The following is a 20,526-nucleotide window of genomic DNA, read 5'->3' as shown; positions in this document are numbered from 1 at the left end:
AAGGATCAATATGCATACCTGGAGCTTCTAGTTTCTACCTCTCTTAACTTCAGTGTTTGAAAACAGACTACCACCAAATGTCCAAAGTGAATGTCAAAGAGATAACTTGCATATCTACTACTCCTCAAGGGCTGCATCTTATTAGGTTGCAGGCAATTTTCAAGTTCAAATATAAGTGACGGAAGCACAAAGCAGCAAGACTATGCTTCTCAAATAGAATAACCCATATTAACAAAGTAAAATCTGTTCCCTTCTAAAGGATTTAAACAAATATAGAAATTCAGGGATCCTAAAAGCAATCTAATCTATTTATCATCCAATACTTAAATTCTATCCTTCCAGAATTCTACAGGCCCAGCTGGGAAAATAGCAAGAAAACACAAAAAAGAAATAGGAGAACCTATAGATGAAAAGAAACCTAAGAATGTATCAACCAATCAAAATGTATGAATATTTTATGAATCCTGAATCAAACAAACCATAAAACAAAACATTTATGAGATAATCAGAGAAATAAGCACACTGAATAGAATTATTGTTAACTTTAAAAGTGTGATCATGATACTGTGGCTGGATTAAAAAAATCTTTAAGATACATACTGAGATATTCATAGATAAAATGATATGATGACTGGAATTTGCTTTTAAAAATTGTGGGGAGGGATAGAGGAGGAGTAGAGATTATTCACAAGTTGATAACTGTTGAAGCTGAGTGATGGGTACATGGAGATCTATTATACTATTCTCTTTACTTTTGTATACATTTGAAATTTTCCATAATAAATAGTTTTTAAATTCCATCTTTTTTGGTCCCTCCTGATCTCTTTCGCTGAATCCTCCTCTTCAACCAGATCATTAAGTGTTGAATTTCAGGGGAAATCTGCCTGCTGCCCTCTTTTTCTTTTTTTTTTTTTTTTTTTGTGGTACGCGGGCCTCTCACTGTTGTGGCCTCTCCCGTTGCGGAGCACAGGCTCCGGACGCGCAGGCTCAGCGGCCACGGCTCACAGGCCCAGCCGCTCCGCGACATGTGGAATCTTCCCAAACCGGGGCACGAACCCGTGTCCCCTGCATCGGCAGGCGGACTCTCAACCACTGCGCCACCAGGGAAGCCCTGCCCTCTTTTCTTTTTCCTTCTTTAAATTCTTGAGCCACACTCATGGCCGCAGCTACTCCAAAGGCTGGTAATTCCCTCAGTGTCTTTCCCCCAATGTCTAGGACCTCCCCTCAACTTCACACCCGTATATCCCACTCCTGCTGGACCTCATGAACTGGATACACAAAGGTAACTAAAACTCAACAAATCCAAATTGTTAGACAGCTTAGTCACCACCCCGCCCTCCCCACTCACCCCAACACAAAAATTTACCATCCAGTACAGCTTCGGTTCTACACAGATACCAAATGTGGGCTTACCCTCCTGATGAAAGACACAGACAAATTAAAGGCCTGCCAGACTTTCCTGGAATATACACAACACTCAAAACTTTTTTAAAAACTCGAAACACTATTCGATAACATAAACCAGTTCTGGAAGTCTTAGTGTATGAGAACAATTATTTACTCACTCCCAGAAGAGGATAATACATGTGGAGAAAAAATAAGATCATTTTTAAAAGAACACCACCTACATAGATAGGCATGCAAGAAGTCTATTATTAATTAATCAATCAGTCACATAATTTTATCATTGTCCTATGTTTGAATATCTTTGCAGATGGGGATTATTCTACTCTCTAAGCAAGCCATTCTTTGGATTATGTTGTTATAAGCTGATTCCTATATTGGATCCAAGTATTTATCTCTCTTACTTTTATTTTTTTATATTAGCTATATCATTTAGAATCAAAATTGTCATCACAGAACTTTGTCAGTTTTGTTCATTGCTATATCCCCCCATGCCTAAAACCTGGCACACTAGAGACATTCAATAAATAATTAAAGAATGAATAGTAGTTACCATTTATTGAAGGCTTACTATGTATCAGGCAGTATGCTAAGAGATTTTCACATGCTATTTTACTTAATCCCGACAACAAACATGTGGTGTTTGTTATTATCACCATTTTAAACACAAGGAAACAGAGGCTTACAGAGCCTCACTCATCTGTCCAAGATCACAGGACTAGTAAGTGCAGAACCAGAAATCAAACCCAGGTCTTATTTCAAAGCCCCCATTCTTAACCACTACATTTGTCTTTGTACCATTCAGCAGCCCTTTTGAACAAGTCATTAAAAATGACCAGACGTGGGACTTCCCTGGTGGCTCAGTGGTTAAGACTCTGCGCTCCCAATGCACGGGGTCCAGGTTTGATCCCTGGTCTGGGAACTAGATCCCACATGCATGTCACAACTAAGAGTTAGCATGCCGCAACTAAGGAGCCCATGTGCTGCAACTAAGGAGCCGGAGCAAACAAACAAATTAAAACATAAATAAATACTTTTTTAAAAAAATGATCAGACATTTCACCAAAAGACTGCTGTTGTTGTTTTAAGCAGATCTCCATGTTATATCTAAATGTGTCTGGTATGGCAGACATTCAATAAATATCTGCTGAATGAATGAATATGCATTAGGAAGAAATATTCCAACTGGTTTCAGAAATATCTGCAGAATTTGGAAATGAAGACAATACATAAGATTTTTAAGAGTTTCTTAGCAGTTATAATTACTTCTGCTGATTATCTGAAGTCATTCTTATCCAGTCTTTGATATTTATGCTAAAAGTGATGGGAAACTATGGGTTTCATTTAAGTGAGTCAGGGGTCAAGAGTGACATGATGATTTCCACTGTGAAAAGATCACTATGACTACAGTATGAAGAATGGATAGGAAAAGGACAAGGTAGGTGCAGAGAGACCAATGATGATGTTTTATTAAGAAAAACTTGGATCAGGGAATTCCCTGGCGGTCCAGTGGTTAAAACTCCACACTTTCACTGCATGGGGTGTGGATTCAAGCCCTGGTCAGGGAACTAAGATGCTCGCACGGTGTGGCCAAAAAAAAAAAAAAAGAAAAGAAAAAAGAAAAACTTGGATCAGCTTAGATAAGGGTGCTGGTAGTAAAGTGGATGAGTGCCAGAGGTATTTGAGAGGGAAAATGGTTGGTAATTGGAGTATGGGGGAAAGAGGGTAAGGAAAATGTCAAAAGTAACTCCTAAATTTCCAGCTTTGAGTAGACTGAAAAGATAAGATAGATTACTCTGGAAGAGAACCAAGTTTATGAGGGAATAAATATAAATTTGAACTCAAACATATGAGACAGCCAATGGAAATGCTGAATAGGCAGGTGGATAACTGGGTTCTGGAAGCAAACATGGGCAGGACAGAGGGCTAGAAGAGAGATGCATATTTGGGAGTCTTAAGTGTGTAAATAGTAATCAGGAGCCTTGAACAACGCTCCTTGACGTTTATTGACTTACCAGGCAGGCATAAAGGTCTACCAGCATTTGACCAACCCATTGGTTTATAGTTTAGATGAAAAACACAAAGCATAAGAAAAGGAGATGCCAGGTAGACAGGGGGAACGGAGGAGCACCCAGCATTCGTTCTCTCTTCCCATTATATCTCTTTGTCCCTCTTGTTTTCCCTCTCCCTGAGATCTAATATCTTAAGGCAGAGTCATTTGCTGAAAACTGGAGGAGGGGAAGAGGCGGCACAGATAGCAGGATGTAGGGATAGTAGGGAAGATGTGAAGTTAGCAGCAGAGAATAAGTATAGTCACATGACGTAAGTCTCAAAGGATCAGAGATTTTACAAGAGAAGTAAAGATGGGGGAGGCAAAAAGGACACCAACTGCACTCACACCCAGACCTAAGGAATGTGGAGTCAGAGAGAATAAACTGACTCCATCTGAGAGGACTGGTAGGGAAGGAGTGTCCTCTGGAAAGAGGTAATTTTCACTTAGGTCAAGGAGGTATGAGAAATGTTCAAAGGGCTGTATTATAGGCCATCAATAGAAGCCATCAGAGGCAAATGCTTCACAGACCTGCTCTGATATTTATATACTGTATGTATCGACACCCAATGTTTGTAGAGGAAGTGCAAGGCAAAGTGATTAAGAGTATTGCATAAAGATTAAGAGCATGAATATTAAGTACCTACTATGTATATAGATAATATAAAATGATAAAATGTTTCTATCCTTCTAGAAGTGTATAATCTGAAAGGTGAAAGGTGACATAAAATTTACAAAGATAAATAACAAAAGAGGTAAACATCAATCCTATAAAACAATGTAAGTAGTAGTATCAGCAGTATATATTTTATTGCGGTAATAGCAGAAAATTCAGGTCCTCTTTGATACTGGAAGACTTAGGTTCAAATCCTAGATCAGCCAGCTACTTATGAGTAACCCTCAACTTCCTCATTTGTATAATGTTGTGATGACCAAATAAGATGATATAAGGAAAGTGTTTAACACAATTCTTGGCACATGATAAGCACTCAATAAATAGAAGCCTCACTATTATTAATGACAATAAAATGGAATTCCTAAGTAGGTTGCAAGCTTTTTAATGTAAGGATGATTTTTAAAATATCTGTTATACTATATGGTGTTCAGAGTGCTATATAAATAGTAATGCCTAACATTTATCAACATAAACATTTTCTCAAAAGTATCAGTTGAAAATATGCTGTGAACACCATTCTTCCCTATTTCTCATGGAACTCATGGCTTAGTAATGGTATATACAATTTTCTGTTAGTTCTTTAATACAGGGTTTTAAAAAATTATTCATACTGTCTCTTTCCAAAATAGTTACTTTAATATTTGTGAATTATGAATAAATTGAGGATAAGAACAATGGCCTATTCATATTTGTAGAACCTAAAACATCTTTCATGATCCTTTGTATAGCCAAACAATGACAACAAATTTGTGAAAATAAAGGATAGAAACAGGGTGGCTGAATTGTATGAAGAGTGTAGATAATTAATGTATAAATTAAATAAAGAGACTATAGTATGTCCATAACAAAATTAACTACCTTTTGTTACTTTTTTAGCCATTTTGTTACTTCTATTCAAGGGGAAGATAGAGATAGGACTACAAAAATTCTAATCTGAGGGGATTATAAGTAAGGGGCCAGTAACTGAAAGATTTATGGGTTATTTTTGAGCACAGAGAGAGACGAAGATGATGAAAGACATTTCAAACCTGGAAAAGTCAACATGCCAGCTTTGTAACACAGTAACTTCAGGTGCATATAAGCACTACAACCTTGTTCACTGAGAGAGACATACCTGAGAGAATGAGTAGAGAAACCTAGTATGTCATAGAGAAGAGCAGCCTGCCACTCAGCCTCAGAAAGCAACCTGTCCCAAAGCCTAAGGCAGCGGGGAAGGTTACTGACCACTCCTCGTTACAAATCCTTTGGTATCTCTTCCTTAGCTTCACAAATCTTCCTTGGCTCCTCTCTCTGCCTGTCTGACTGCTTTACCCCAATCTTTCAGCGGATTTCTCTTTTTTTTCACCCATCCCATAAAAATAGTTTATGTCTTCTCACTCCTCACATTCCCCAGGCAACTGCATCCATTCTTCTAGCTTCCATTCATTTGCTGATGACTCCTAAATTGACATCTCTAGTTCAAATCTTTCTTGAGCTCCAGGTCCAATAATCAACTATTATCACTTATCTCTTCACAAATATTTCAAATCTAACATCTCTTCCAAATCTGCTAATATTCTTACTACCATCTATCCAGTTACTGAAATCAGAAATTCTGGAGACATCCTAGACTCTCTTTTCTTCTTCACAGACAACTTCTAATCAATCATGATTCAGAGAAGGCAAAAATCTTTAATGGCAAACTACTCACAAATATAAATGTGAATAAATTCTTATATGATACTAGGAAACAAGTACAGTGGAAGATGTAATTTACTAAGTGGTCGGTAGAAGAATACACTAAGATCAATCAGGTTTTGGAATTGATGAAAAACATTTTTATTACCTTTCCCAGTTGTAGAGATTAATATTGATCTGAATCGCTTGATAAACAAGGCCAGCCTGAAGAAGTACCATTTCAGCTTCCTGTATGTTCCCACTAAACATTAATATGTGGGCCATTTTTGATTCTTTAGATGGAAGATTTTTTATAGAATTGATGTATTGAACCTTATCAATCTAAAACAAAGGAAAATATTTGAAGTGAATAGTAACAAACTACGGTAAGAAAAATACACAAACACATACACGTAAGTAAACATTATTTACTTCACCAATTGCTGCGTAGGCTATTTCTGCAGTAGTCATATCTCGATTAGCGACTGCCATAGCAGCTAGGCAAGCCCACATCGTTTGCTCCTAAAGTGAAAAATGAGAACAATTATTTCAACTACAGGGCTGAACTGCCTTAAAATAAACAGTGAATTAAAATAGAATAAAGTTATATTTTAATGAAAAATAAAAAATCACTGAGCACGGCACTGAAAAACCAATAATTTAATAGGTTAATGATGTGGAAATTTCATTGTGGCTACTTTGTTAAAATATATTAATAACACATAGAGAAAGTTTTGAATAAAGTTTTTTGAAAATGTTCATTTCTAATTATCAAAGGTTTATTTTGAACTTACAATATACTTTTACCATAATTCAAGGTTATAAGCCCTCCAGTCTTTTTGATGAGATGTCAAAGAATGCAACTACAGGGAACCAGAGAAACAGTGAGTTTCTCAGACAACGCTATTATAGCAGATTGCCACCAACAACCCATTGTAAGGAAAAGCATCTAAAAGTCTTCACAAAAGTGTAGTCTAAGGGAATTAACCAATGTAAAACAAACAGTTCTGCGGTCAAATATGCTTGGAAAATACTTGATTCAACCAGGTTGGGAAATGTTGATCTAAAGTAGTGAGTGGTTCTTAACCTTAGCTGTACAAATAATCTGAGGAACTTAAAAATATGCCCAGGCTCACTGGATCTAATAAATTAGAATCTCTGTGGGGGGTAGAACTTGGGAATCTGACTTTTAAAAAAAAGTTCCATAAGAGGTTTTTATATGTACCAGTAAGAAGAAACTACTCACTTAAAGTATAGCTTCTTCAGAGAATAAATCACACAACACCTATCTCTCTGTATCACCCATGTCTTCACTTATTAAAAAAAAGATGTGATCCCATTTGCAATTTTTCCCGCCCTTAGCTCTTACTATTTCTCATTTTGCACAAAGATATTATATAAACTAATATACAATATATACACAACTATGGATCTGAAATGTACAGTACCTTAACAAAACGACAAAGTCTTACAGCATCTTCCCATTTTGAACTGCTTACGTATTCGTGGAGAATAGCAGGATATGGTGATATGCTGATGTGAATCAGTGAGCCATCAGCTCTTCTTATAGTTACCTGATTTCCAACAAAACTCACGATATGGGGATTTTTACTAAATTCACTGTTGAAAAAAGGAAAAGTACAATTTATATTCTAAGCAAAATTTTTCATATATATTAAATTTGGGGAGTTGACCCCTGACATACATATGAAATCTCCAACCTCCAAAATGCACTCCCAAAAAAGTAAACTCCAGGGAGAATGTATGTATATTAAACAAATATTTGAATCTAACTAGCAAAATATACAAACTAGCAAAATATACATTTTAACATGGCAAAAAATTATTACATATTTGAGAACTATGCCTAAAAGCATTTGAAGTGATTTTTTCTAAGTCTTAAGGTAAATCACACAAATGATTAAAGCACTTAGCTTCAGCTTTTAAAAGTGTAAACATTAAAAATTAAGCTGACTCCAGGATTATTTTCTCATAATAACAAGAGGTGAACTTTAAAGAGACTAACTTCTCTCCATTAGTTAAAAAATTTTTTATAGAATACCTCTCTGGTTTTGCTAATGTTGTGAGCTTGAATATTAAAAATGAACTCAAAATAGATTCGAAAATTAAGCTAAGATTTGGAGTTGAGAAGCCTTTGTATACCTAGTTTGTCAAGAGTGAGAGACCTCCTTGCTATTTCTTAGAGAATTTAGGAATATAAATGCATTTGATTTTCTGAAGAATATAAAAAAGTTTTAAAGCTTTTCAGTATACATTTTTCTATATTTAATATTAATTTAAGAATTCAATTCTAGAAAGACATAAATTCCTGAAAGTGTCAAGGTCAATGATAATCTGGGAAAGAGTAAAGGTTGTCACAAAGTTATATATCACAGAAAAATCTTAAGAGTGCCTATATTAAAATAACTAAACCACACTGAAAAAACGACCTGAGTTACCATTAAACAACAGTGAACCTGAAAATTATATCCATATAAGGAAAAATTACATTCATTTAAGGAATAAATAAATAAAATAGTATTATCTGACCCTTTCAACTTGATTCCATCACTTAAATCTCATTAAACTAGTTTTAGTTGAACAGTTTTTTTGTTTGTTTGTTTTGTTTCTTTTTTTTTTTGCCGTACGAGGGCCTCTCACTGTTGTGGCCTCTCTCGTTGCGGAGCACAGCCTCTGGACGCACAGGATCAGCGGCCATAGCTCACGGGCCCAGCCACTCCATGGCATGTGAGATCTTCCCGCACCGGGGCACGAACCCGTGTCCCCTGCATCGGCAGTCGGACTCTCAACCACTGCGCCACCAGGGAAGTCCTAGCTGAACAGTTTTATTTGGTTGACTAAGTAAACTGAAAAACATCTTGCAGGACTTAAATTAGAGGCAGAAACACAACACTCTGTTAGTTTTATTTACAACAATAAACAATCCTATGCAGTAAAATGTTACCTTGCATCCCTTTCATATAATGTTTTAGGCAAAATGTCTCTGTCCACATAAACCGTATTGGGGTAATACCACACTGTAAATCGAGTATCTTGAAGTCCACAGAGGATGTTGCATGTATCACTCCACGCCAGAGTATGCACCATTGTTCCTTATTTTAAAAAGAATGTTAATGTACTATTAGTTCCATTACGTAAGTATTAAAAATACACCTTTAAAATCAGCAGATGTACAAGACTCTAACTAACTGCTTGTAGGTATGACTATTTTCTGATCATATAATGGTGAAAACGTACAAAAATTCACATAAAAATTTATGGAAATAAATTTGAATATTTTACCCAGAACCATTATATTTTTAATCTGCATGTCTTTCTTTCAACGCCAAGTTAGCTGTAGTAGCTAAAGACTTGCTGTTAAAATGGAATTAAGTAGCATTTCATAAGAACATACTTATGAAGTAACATTTCGTAAGAAATGTTATGAGACCAAAGCATTATTCATAGATTCATTCAAGCAAGTAAGCTATTTAGTATAATATACGACAGAGTAGATCTAAGACAACTGAAAGTAATCAAAAATTTAAATGTATTACAATTATTTTACCAAGTTTGATAATTTGTTCTTCCTTCCCAAATCGTTTCACTGAAGTGATACAGAGATCTCTATTTTTATCAATGAAAGCAATTTTTCTATCATTGGTAAGTCCCTTTTGATCTAGAGCAATTTCCAAAATTTCATTCTAAAATTAAAAAAAAAAAAAGAAAATTCTGGGTTAGTTTTAGTGCTTGACATTAGATTGTTTTAATTGTTTAATTATAAGAACATTTGTTTATTTAAAGGTCAACTAAATATCACTTACCTACTCATAATGATAAAATGTCCCTGTTAAATAATTTAACTGCTAATATACTAATAATTCAAAAGCTAAAGTATAGTTACTTTTTTTTTAATTTACAAGGGAAAGATGCCTGTTAAAGCACTATAAAATAATGTATATTTTGAAATTCTGTAAGCTGAAACACATTTCCATGTGCGCCCATCACTTGGGCACAAGTTAAACAAATTCTGATACATCCATAAAATGTTATACTATATGGTGGGAAGAAAAAGGATTGGGAAAGCACTTTATGTATTGATATGAAAATATCTCCAGAAACAGAGTGTTGTGTGAGAAAAGCAAAGTGCAGATATATATATTATATTTTTGTAAAAGAAGGAGAAAAGAACATATATCAGTTTTGTCTGTGTATGCATTAAAAATTTCTGGAAGGATATAAGGAGATTAATAGTGATAGTTATTTATTTTGGTGGAAAGGAACTGTATTGACAGGTATAGCAGGCATACTTTTTCACTTTATGCTTGTTTATGCTTTTCTGTTTCTGAACCATTGAATATATTTGTTATTTAACTTTAAAACTAATAATTACAAAAAGAAGAAAATGAAAGATAGGGTAACACTTCACTGGTAGCACTGAACAATAAAGTTAAAAGCATCTTTAAATCCTAATACATCATTTATTAGAAGGATAACTCAATAAAATGTGCTCATTTGTTTATTTTAAGGCTAAAAATCAGAAACCAATAAACAGTTCACAATTCAGCGTCTTTTTGTATTTCTATAGATTTTTTTTTTCCAGTTTAACTACAGTCTTAAAATCTAAAGAAAATGTTGGCTAAGAACAGGTCAATGGGGACTTCCTTGGTGGTGGCGCAGTGGTTAAGAATCCGCCTGCCAATGCAGGGGACACAGGTTCGAGCCCTGGTCCAGAAAGATCCCAAATGCCGCAAAGCAACCAAACCCCATGTGCCACAACTACTGAGCCTGCGCTCTAGAGCCCACGAGCCACAACTACTGAAGCCCACGTGCCTAGAGCCCGTGTTCCACAACAAGAGAAGCCACCGCAATGAGAAGCCCGTGCACCAAAATGAAGAATAGCCCCCGCTCACTGCAACTAGAGACAGCCCATGCTCAGCAAGGAAGATCCAATGCAGCCCCAAATAAAAATACACAAATAAATAGATTTATTTTTTTAAAAAAAGAACAGGTTAATGGGAAAACTACAAGCTGTTTTGAAGTATAAACACATTTTTATTTACTGATTCTATAGGTGCTAAAAGTTTAATCAAGATAGAACATTTTATTGAAAAGCAGTGAAGAGCCTGAACAAAAAACATATAAGTCAGATTCTTTTATTCAGTTAATTTGCAAATATAGCTTTCTATTACAGAATTTACTCGTGTTTACTCTTTATGATATTTTAGGCAAAATACTCTATATAGAACACACACTGGTTTTAAATATAAAACTAATTTCCATGTTTTCCTCCTTAAAATGAAAACATTAATTAAAAAAAATGGCTATTTACATTAAAAATAGCTAATATCCATTACCTTATGAGAAAGAAGCTTCCCATCTCCCAGTGGTTTTCCAGTTGATGCCTCAAAGAGGAAGATTACTTGAAAAAAAGTAAAGTATTAGTTGATGTATTACATTAGAATTTTTATTAGTAAATTTCTATGGAGTTATCATAATCCTAATGAGAAATTATTTAGCTCTTCGGACCACAGCATACCTATCAGCACAGAAGAGCAGCAGCCTCAGATTCCTACTTAGTAATGAGGTCATATGTCTTAGTGGAGCTGAATACGTCTTCCTAAAACATACATTCCCTAATTAGAATTGTTATTAATGGTATGGCATCACCGCACCACAGGATCAACAGTGGCAAGTCCAAATCTGGGTGTAGTTTGTGATTTTCATAACTCTGATTTAGACCAACATAACAACCCAGACAATCATTTTACAAAGGAAAAATATGTTGAGTGCATACTATACAACCATGCAATGTGTTATGTACTCTTCAATTCCCTGTGGTCGGTACACTAATGTGTAATAACTGATTTGTGTGGTCTTTGTCCTGGGTTCCTGACACAGGTCTTCGTCAACCCTTGGAATTTTCTGAGTGATAGGAGTGTCTTTGTTATGCTAACCGAGAGACTCTTGGTGATTCCCTAGATAGCTTCAGGATAGGGGCTGGTCACCTGAAAGACCAAGCACGTGATTATAGAGTTTGGACTTGCAGCTCCCTGAAATGGGAGGGGAGCTGGAAATTGAGTTCAATCATGTAGCCACTCTTCGACCTATTACAACTTGATGTTCAGCCTCACTACACTGATGCAAAGGCTCTTGCATGGATCACCAATGACCCCTATGTTGCTGAATCAGAGTCTATTTTCAGTCTTCAAGAATCGACTTCTAGTCTTGACCTCCCAGCAGCACTGGATACTCCTGATCATCCTCTTTCTTGAAACTCTTATGTGGGCTACAAAAAACACTGTTTTCTCTTGATTCTCTCCTATTTTGGACCATCCCTAATTCTCTTTTGCTAGTTCCTCCTCATTTGGTGATCCTTTTTCCTAGGTTTTGTTTTAGGTCACATTTTCATGCTATATACTTTCCTGGATTATTTTCATGACATCAATCATTATCTAAAAAATGATAATTCAAAGTTCTCTGTTTCCAACCCCATGTTAGATGTTCTGAGTAGGCCAAGTTGTAAAAATTACAGTAGATATTGTATTGAAGAAGCCAGGAACAAAAACTGTTTCTGTCCCTTTCTCTGTTTCACCAAAGGCGTTCATAATTCTTTCTGGTTTTAAAATTCTATGAATTATAAAAGGATTAAATAATAATTAAATAATAATGAAATATGTTTCAGATGTGAATTAACTGTAGAAAAATTCAGAATAAGGTATATTCAGTTGGAAACATACATACTTTATTATAGTTTCTATCTAAAATATGTGGTGTTGGGACTTCCCTGCTGGCGCAGTGGATAAGACTCCGAGCTCCCAATGCAGGGGGCTCGGGTTTGATCCCTGGTCAGGAAACTAGATCCCACATACATGCCACAACTAAGAGTTCGCATGCCGCAACTAAGGAGCCGGCGACCCACAACTAAGGAGCCCTGGAGCTGCAACTAAGGAGCCCGCCTGCCACAGCTAAGACCTGGTGCAACCCAAATAAATAAATAAATAGATAAATAAATATTTTTTTAAATAAATAAGTAAATAAAAATAAAATATGTGGTGTTGAATAAGAAAAGTATAGAAAGTTCATAGTGATCACTGGGATTTTCAAATTTAAGTTTACTGAAGACAAAAATCTGACTTCCAAATTATTATTAACGATTACACAGCCATCTTGAATCTGTCCACTATCTAGATACTACTGTATTTCATTTCATTCTCTTTCCTCTCATTTAGCCAGAAAGGAAGTCATTTAAAAACAAAACAATTACCAAATGTCCTCTCTCAGAGAAAGCCTAAGGCATAAAGAGAGAGAATAGCTCTACTTAGGAGAATTATATTTCCTACCAGTATGAGAGGTGATGCTATCTGAAAGTACTGAAAATTAAAAAGTGGGACAGTTTTCTAGCTCCTGAATTAGGTCTTCCATGGCATGACCTCACAAAATTAATAATCAGGTCAGACTTTTTTTTTTGTAACATGTCACAGTAATGAACAATGTTTGTTCAGCAATATTTATTAACAGAGAATAACAATTATTTACTATCTTTCCACTAGGCTTTAGGGATATCTCACTCTCACTCTTACCTCATTGGCTCCTCCTCCTTTTACCCATCTCTAAATATTGATGTGCTCAGTCACTGGTCCTCTTCTCTGTCTATACTCACTTCCTAGGTGATTTCATGTAGTATCGTGGCACCATCTACACACCAATGACTTCCACATTTATATCTCGTCCCCAACTCTCTCCTGAGCCCTGGACTTTATTCTGTTGTTTCCTCTCCAACCCTGCTTGGATGTCTAAGAAGCATTTAAACTTACCATGACCAAAACAGAACTCTCTGGGTTTGTGGACCTCCTCTAAACTTCCTCGTTCCCCATCTTTCATCTCGTTCATCCAGGAAAAACCCTAGGGTAATATGCTTGCCTCCACTCTCTCATGCCAACATCTTTACCATGGCCAAGTCTTTACATGATCTGGTTCCTACTTATCTATCTCTCTGTCTTCTCCTACCACTCTCTGCTTTGCTCGTGTTGACCTAAGTCCCATGGCCCTCCAGCAGTTCCTTTTTTTTTTTTTTTTTAATTTATTTTATTTATTTATTTATTTTTGGCTGCATTGGGTCTTCATGGCAGCATGCAGGCCTTTCTCTAGTTGCAGCGAGTGGGGGCTACTCTTCACTGCGGTGTGCAGGCTTCTCATTGCAGTGGCTTTTCTTGTTGTGGAGCACAGGCTCTAGGCACGTAGGCTTCAGTAGTTGTGGCATGCAGGCTCAGTATTTGTGGCGCATGGGCTTAGTTGCTCCACGGCATGTGGGATCTTCCCGGACCAGGGCTCGAAACTGTGTCCCCTGCATTGGCAGGCGGATTCTTAACCACTGCACCACCAGGGAAGCTCCTGGCAGTTCCTTTTATGTGCCAACAATTCCCATTTGCACCTGCTTGTCCTATGGTCATTCCCCTCCCCCACCTCTAGAATTCTCCATTCCCTCATCCTGCATTAATTTTCTTCACAGCATGTATCAGTGGCTGACTATATTTGTTTGATTTGTGGTCTTATGTACTATTGTATCCTCAACTTCTAGAAAAGTACTTGGCATACAGTTAGCACTCAATACTATTTGTTGGATACATGTTCTGATACAGCATTGCCTTAAAAAAATGGTTTCACTCTACTATGGAATTCCAAAACACCTGACACATTCATATTTATTTATAAACACTAATGTGGCCTAGATTTTTATATGAAAATTTAAAATTATTCATAACTTTCTTCTACTTCATTAGTTTAAAAATATGTAAACATAAAAATATGAATATATATAAGCAAAATAAATAGTATAATGAAGCACAATATTTACTATGTTACTAAATAAAGAAAAAGGAAATAGTTTAAAAGGTCAATAAACTTAAAAATTAACATATATTTTTAGGACACACAGTCTTGAATTCAAACTCTATACCAACAGCTACTGAATATATAAGATTTATTCCTTACAACTAAGCTTTGATGCTGTGACAATATCTATTTGTTCCATCAGTTGGGAATAATATGACAACTTTAGTTCTTTAATTGATTCATACTTAGGAAAAATTAGGAAGCTCATAATTCTTTCATATAAAGTTAACATAATAATAGATGAGAAAATGAAAGTTAATTGATGAAAATTTTAGTGTTAACAAATTTCATGGAAAATTACAAAAATGCACTTACTTTTTTCATCAGCTTTGTCTTTTATTGCTATGGTATCATTACTCAGAGAGACCGTCTGTGCATTTAGAATATCTGTTCTCATTCCAGGAAATTTTGGAGAGGAAAGGAAGCGCCCGTCATAAGAATATAAATAGATACCACCACCATCTACAAGAAGAAAATGTCTAAAAAATAAAGAATAAAAATATATTTTCAAATAGGAGTTTACTATAATTTCATTTTTATATTAGAAAATAGTTTATGCTTTGGAAAAATCTAAATCTTACAATTAAAACAATAGTAAAACATAAATATATAAAGAATGAAATATAAAACAACCTGAAAAGTCAACATTGGTTGTTTGGTTTGTTTTCTAGGTTTTTGTTTTTTCATGGAGGTAGGAGAAGGAAAAATGAAAAGGCCCATTAATATTATAATTGTAATTCATTTCCTTCCCTAAAGAAGCATCTCTATACAATGGCAATAAAAAAATCGTGTAATTCACAATTCAGTGATTTTTTTAATGTCAGATGCTATTTGTTTCATGAAACTGTATTAGTACATATTTCGCAGTTAAAGATTATGGTAAAGGGGTTCCCTGGTGGTGCAGTGGTTGAGAGTCCGCCTGCCGATGCAGGGGACACAGGTTCGTGCCCCGGTCCGGGAGGATCCCTCATGCCGCGAAGCGGCTAGGCCCGTGAGCCATGGCCGCTAAGACTGCGTGTCCGGAGCCTGTGCTCCGCAACGGGAGAGGCCACAACAGTGAGAGGCCCGCGTACCACAAAAAAAAAAAAAAAAAAAAAAAAATGGTAAGGATCATTAAAATTAAATTACAGTACTAAATTAGATTAAATACTTGTTAAAGTCCTAAACAGTGAAAATTACTCAAAAATTAACATCAGAGCCAGCATTTATTAAAATAAGATGCTTTGACTTTAAAACGATATGGTAACCATCAGTAAATGTGTTCATATCTAAAAACACATTTTTTGTATCAGGGACTTTGGTTCATTTGCTGTGTTGACTGCTCTATTCAAGGCATAGGATCCTGTATAGTTTATTTTTTATTAAGTCAAAATGTAAATATTTTATGGCTGCTATTTTTTTTCTTTCAAAATTTATGAACATTGCAAAAAATAATTCAAACAATACAGAGAAAGCAAAAGATCTCCTGCAATCTTCCTACTTCCATAGAGATAACTTATGGCAAAGTATGGACACACCTTAACTTTACTTAACTCATTCCTGATGGACACTTATTTTATTTCAAATTATTCACTGCTTTAAAGAATGTCTAAAGTATATACACATCTCTGTATGTTTACATTACTTATTTCCTTAGTACAATATAACTTCTAAAAATGCAATAATTCGATCAAAGGGCATATACTTTTAAAAATTTAACATATATTGTTAAACTGCCCCTTGAAAGGTTGTATTGATTTACACTCATACTACTGCTATATTGGAGAGCTGTTTCCTCAATGCTGAACACATTATTACTTTTTTTTTAAAGAAAGTTTCCACTTTATTTTTATTTATTTTTTTTTTTTCATGGTATGCGGGCCTCTCACTGTTGTGGCCTCTCCCGCTACGGAGCACAGGCTCCGGACGCGCAGGCTCAGCGGCCATGGCTCGCAGGCCCAGCCGCTCTGCGGCATATGGGATCCTCCTGGACCAGGGCACGAACCCGTGTCCCCTGCATTGGCAGGCAGACCCTCAACCACTGCGCCACCAGGGAAGCCCCCACATTATTACTTTTTAAAATCTTATGTTCAAGACTTTAATATCCTTGATTCAGAACTGTTTGTTTTTTGGCCACGCCAGGTGGCTTGTGGGATCTTAGTTCCCTAACCAGGGATTGAACAGGGTCCTCGGTGGTGAAAGCACAGAGTCCTAACCACTGGACCTCCAGGGGATTCCCCAGAACTATTTCTTGATTCAAGAATTGCTAATTGTTCTTTTTTGCTATGGAAACAAATAGAAAATAAACATCAAAACAAACAAAGTTAATATATAATGAATACCAAATATGTACACTTGAATTAAATTAATACTTGAGTATTGGTGTGTAGCTTATTTAATTGAAGGGTTTGGCCCTTACACATTAGTGTATGAAAACAGTATTTGCTAATGTTGACAAGTGACACATCATATTAGTATATATTCTTTCTTTGTCTCAGTACTAAAAGCATTTTCTCTTCTAAACAAGATACTAAAGCTTTAACTTCCTTGTAAGTAAACACTGTTTCAAGGGGCAAACATTTCTAAATGTACAAATAAGACCAGCAATGAGCAGTAAATAAAATATTCTTTAATTACTTAATCATTTATGCCATTAACATATGCCTTTACTAATTAAGAGCATATTCAACATACATTTATATATAATATATAAAGAAATAAATTGGTCTGGAACTGTTTCAAGTAAAAAGAATTTCAGAAATAAATAAATCACTGGTTCAACTTCATTAAACAGCTAATAGAAAATTTGACACAATTATTTTTTTGATCACTCAAGGTCATCAATATGATGATCATACTCTTCAGTAACTATGTAACTGATAGCTTTGATACTCACAAGAATCTGATGGTGCATCCGAATAATTATGCTATTCAGCTATGCGGTTCTCTGCTTTTAGTTTTCTCATGCTCCCTTGCCAGGCGGTCACTTTTCTTCCTGTCATTGTGCCAGCCTCTAACAACTCACCAGTATTCCTCTTCTGGTTTGCTATTTATAAAAGACTATGGGGGACTTCCCTGGTGGCACAGTGGTTAAGAATCGCCTGCCTATGCATGGGACACGGGTTCGAGCCCTGGTCCACAAAGATCCCACATGCCGCGGAACAACTAAGCCCGCGAGCCACAACTACTGAAGCCTGTGCACCTAGAGCCTGTGCTCCACAACAAGAGAAGCCACCACAATGAGAAGCCTGCGAACCACAATGAACAGTAGCCCCTGCTCGCTGCAACTAGAGAAAGCCCACGTGCAGCAACGAAGACCCAACACAGCCATAAATAAATAAATAAATAAATTTATTTTTTAAAAAAAGACTATGGGCTAGAAAACCTGATAATAACACTATTAAGAGCTGCCTAGGTGGTGAGTAAAGGAATGAGGAATAAAGTAAATTGTTTTAGTGAAAAGATTTCATGGGTAGCTATCTTAGGTAATTGCTGATTATATTTTCATACTTTATTCCTGGTTTTATTGAGTTGTAGTTATCTAACTCTGACCTCTGATTCAGCAGGGTATCACTGTACTTGACAGACTGATAACTTTCATGGAAAAGTGTGGGTTCCTGAGTAATAGCTACTCCTACTTAACTCCAGTTAATTGACCCAGAGTTTCTTAGTCCTGTATACACAAAGTCTTGGTCGAGAATATTATTTTTCAAACTTCAGATCACAGCCTAGTAGTAGCTCATAAAATTAATGAGTTTCAATCAGTATTTAAAAACAAAAACAAGGCTTCCCTGGTGGCGCAGTGGTTGAGAGTCCGCCTGCCAATGCAGGGGACACGGGTTCGTGCCCCAGTTTGGGAGGATCCCACATGCCGCGGAGCGGCTAGGCCTGTGAGCCATGGCCGCTGAGCCTGCGCGTCCGGAGCCTGTACTCCGCAACGGGAGAGGCCACAGCAGTGAGAGGCCCGCGTACCGCAAAAAAAAAGAATGTAAAGAAATTCTGAGACCAAAAAGTTTCAGAACCACTGATCTAAGAGCTTATTCTCTTACTTTTTTTTTCTTTTAAAATAAAGAAACAGATTGATTCCAAGTGACAAACGTACCATTCTGTAAATGGCATGCTTTAAAGAGTGCTTTACTGCAGTTTAAAATATTTTAACCCCAAATTAATTAGTGAAACATGATAAACAAATTACCTTTCTGCCTGCAAAATTAAACTAACAGTTCCTTCTTTGAGATCAAATATAAGTGGTGTATTCCAGTTCTTCGTACTGAAAGACAAATAAAATGGATATTTATTAACACTTGAAATACCAAATACTTTTTAATAAGTAGATGGGTACTCATTTTAAATGAAGTATCTTTAGTTTCACAGTAACTCTGTATATATTTCTATTATAGCACTTGGTGCATTGTTCTGAAATTACTCACTTAACATGTCTGTATCCCTGACTAGAAAGCGGACTCTGTGTCCCTAGCACCTGGCACATAGTAAGTACTCAATAAATGTTTATTCTAGGAGCCACAATATGCAAATTGAGGAATCATAAGTTCAAGTTCTGTCATTTATTAGCTCTGTGATTGGGCATGTCATCTAATGTTTCTCTTTTGAAAAATAGTAGCAGCATAGTATAGTGAAAAGAGGATGGGGTTTTGGCTAGACAAATCAGGATTAGAAATCTGGTTTCACCACCTGTCGGCCATATGATCTTAATAAGTTTGACCTAAAGAACAGTTTTCTTATTTTTAAAATGGAGATAACGATGACTTACCTAAAGCATCTAGCTAACTGCCTACTGCATAGCAGATACTGAACAAACAAACACTATACTAACAATAACATGATGAACAATTTTTCCTACAGGTCTCCCAATGTAAATGTTCAGCTGAATGAAGATTTCTGTGAAACATTCTGTAAACTGTAAAATACTGTATTAATGTAAGCTATGACTATGCCTATTGAATAAACAGATGAATGAATGAAAAAATAACTCCTATGATTTTTATGATGTAATATGATTCAAAGATAAGGATGGGTGGAGAGAACATTTACAAACTGAAAAACCCATCCCCAAATAATCAAAGGTGTTTCATAGTTTAAAATGTTTTATTACTCCTATATATTCTAAATTTCTCTCAATTACTTTCTTAGAACCAATTCTTTAAATCAGATTAAATCTCATATTGATCCAGGAGATGGGGGGAAGGGGAAGGTTGCAGTAAATTGGGGGAAATTAATCTTGGCTGATGCAGAGCCTGATACCCATTTCAATGAGTAAATGCATGCATAAAGCCAAACAGTGAGTAAATCACTACTAATAATTAGTAAGTCTGAGGTTCACAGGTACGATAAAGCTATGTACTTTTGTACTTTAGAAAAAATATCACAGCATGCTCATTTATGCAGTCATCAGAATGAACGTTCATTCTTTGTCGAGAGAGCTGATACAAATAGTGAGTATGAGGTTTTCTTAATGTTCCCTTACAAAATATCTGAGATTTATGACAACTGATATATATACATATATATATATATGACATGGAAATATAAACTCCCTAAATCAGAACAAGAGAATTTTCTATACAACTATTTGAAAAATCAAATGAAAATTTAACATAGAATGCTCATATATGATTCTCTTTGTCTGGAACTTCTTTTCATATAAACCAGTATATGGCTTGCATGTTTGTTTTTAAAATTATATTTTTATTATTAAATAAGGGGCAACAGTTATTAGGAACTTGAATTCAAATCCCAGCTCTTCCTTTAGTAAAGAAGTTAAGTAATTTCACCTAGGGTAAGTTACTTAATTACCTCTGCGTCCTTTAGTTTCTTCATTTTGTAAAATGGGAATAATAATAATAAT

The 20,526-nt window shown here is 35.7% G+C and overlaps 1 protein-coding gene across 2 annotated transcripts in view; it reads right to left on the bottom strand.

The window, feature by feature from the left end:
• The window catches only part of IFT80 (intraflagellar transport 80), a 105,231-nt gene that overhangs the window by 10,011 nt on the left and 74,694 nt on the right, over positions 1 to 20,526 (bottom strand). For both annotated transcript variants that reach the window (XM_082839898.1, XM_082839899.1), the window contains exons 9-16: positions 18,856 to 18,930; positions 14,997 to 15,160; positions 11,144 to 11,208; positions 9,355 to 9,490; positions 8,752 to 8,899; positions 7,235 to 7,406; positions 6,219 to 6,308; positions 5,956 to 6,128 (exon numbers count right to left, since the gene is read on the bottom strand). In XM_082839898.1, the coding sequence (XP_082696024.1) occupies positions 5,956 to 6,128; positions 6,219 to 6,308; positions 7,235 to 7,406; positions 8,752 to 8,899; positions 9,355 to 9,490; positions 11,144 to 11,208; positions 14,997 to 15,160; positions 18,856 to 18,930 (1,023 nt within the window). The remainder of the gene's footprint in view (positions 1 to 5,955; positions 6,129 to 6,218; positions 6,309 to 7,234; positions 7,407 to 8,751; positions 8,900 to 9,354; positions 9,491 to 11,143; positions 11,209 to 14,996; positions 15,161 to 18,855; positions 18,931 to 20,526) is intronic.

This window comes from Leucopleurus acutus (assembly GCF_964270905.1).
Source record: "Leucopleurus acutus genome assembly, chromosome: 5".
Classification (NCBI taxonomy): domain Eukaryota; kingdom Metazoa; phylum Chordata; class Mammalia; order Artiodactyla; family Delphinidae; genus Leucopleurus; species Leucopleurus acutus.
Note: the sequence above shows the minus strand (reverse complement) of the source record. Positions and strands in the feature narration are given on the sequence as shown.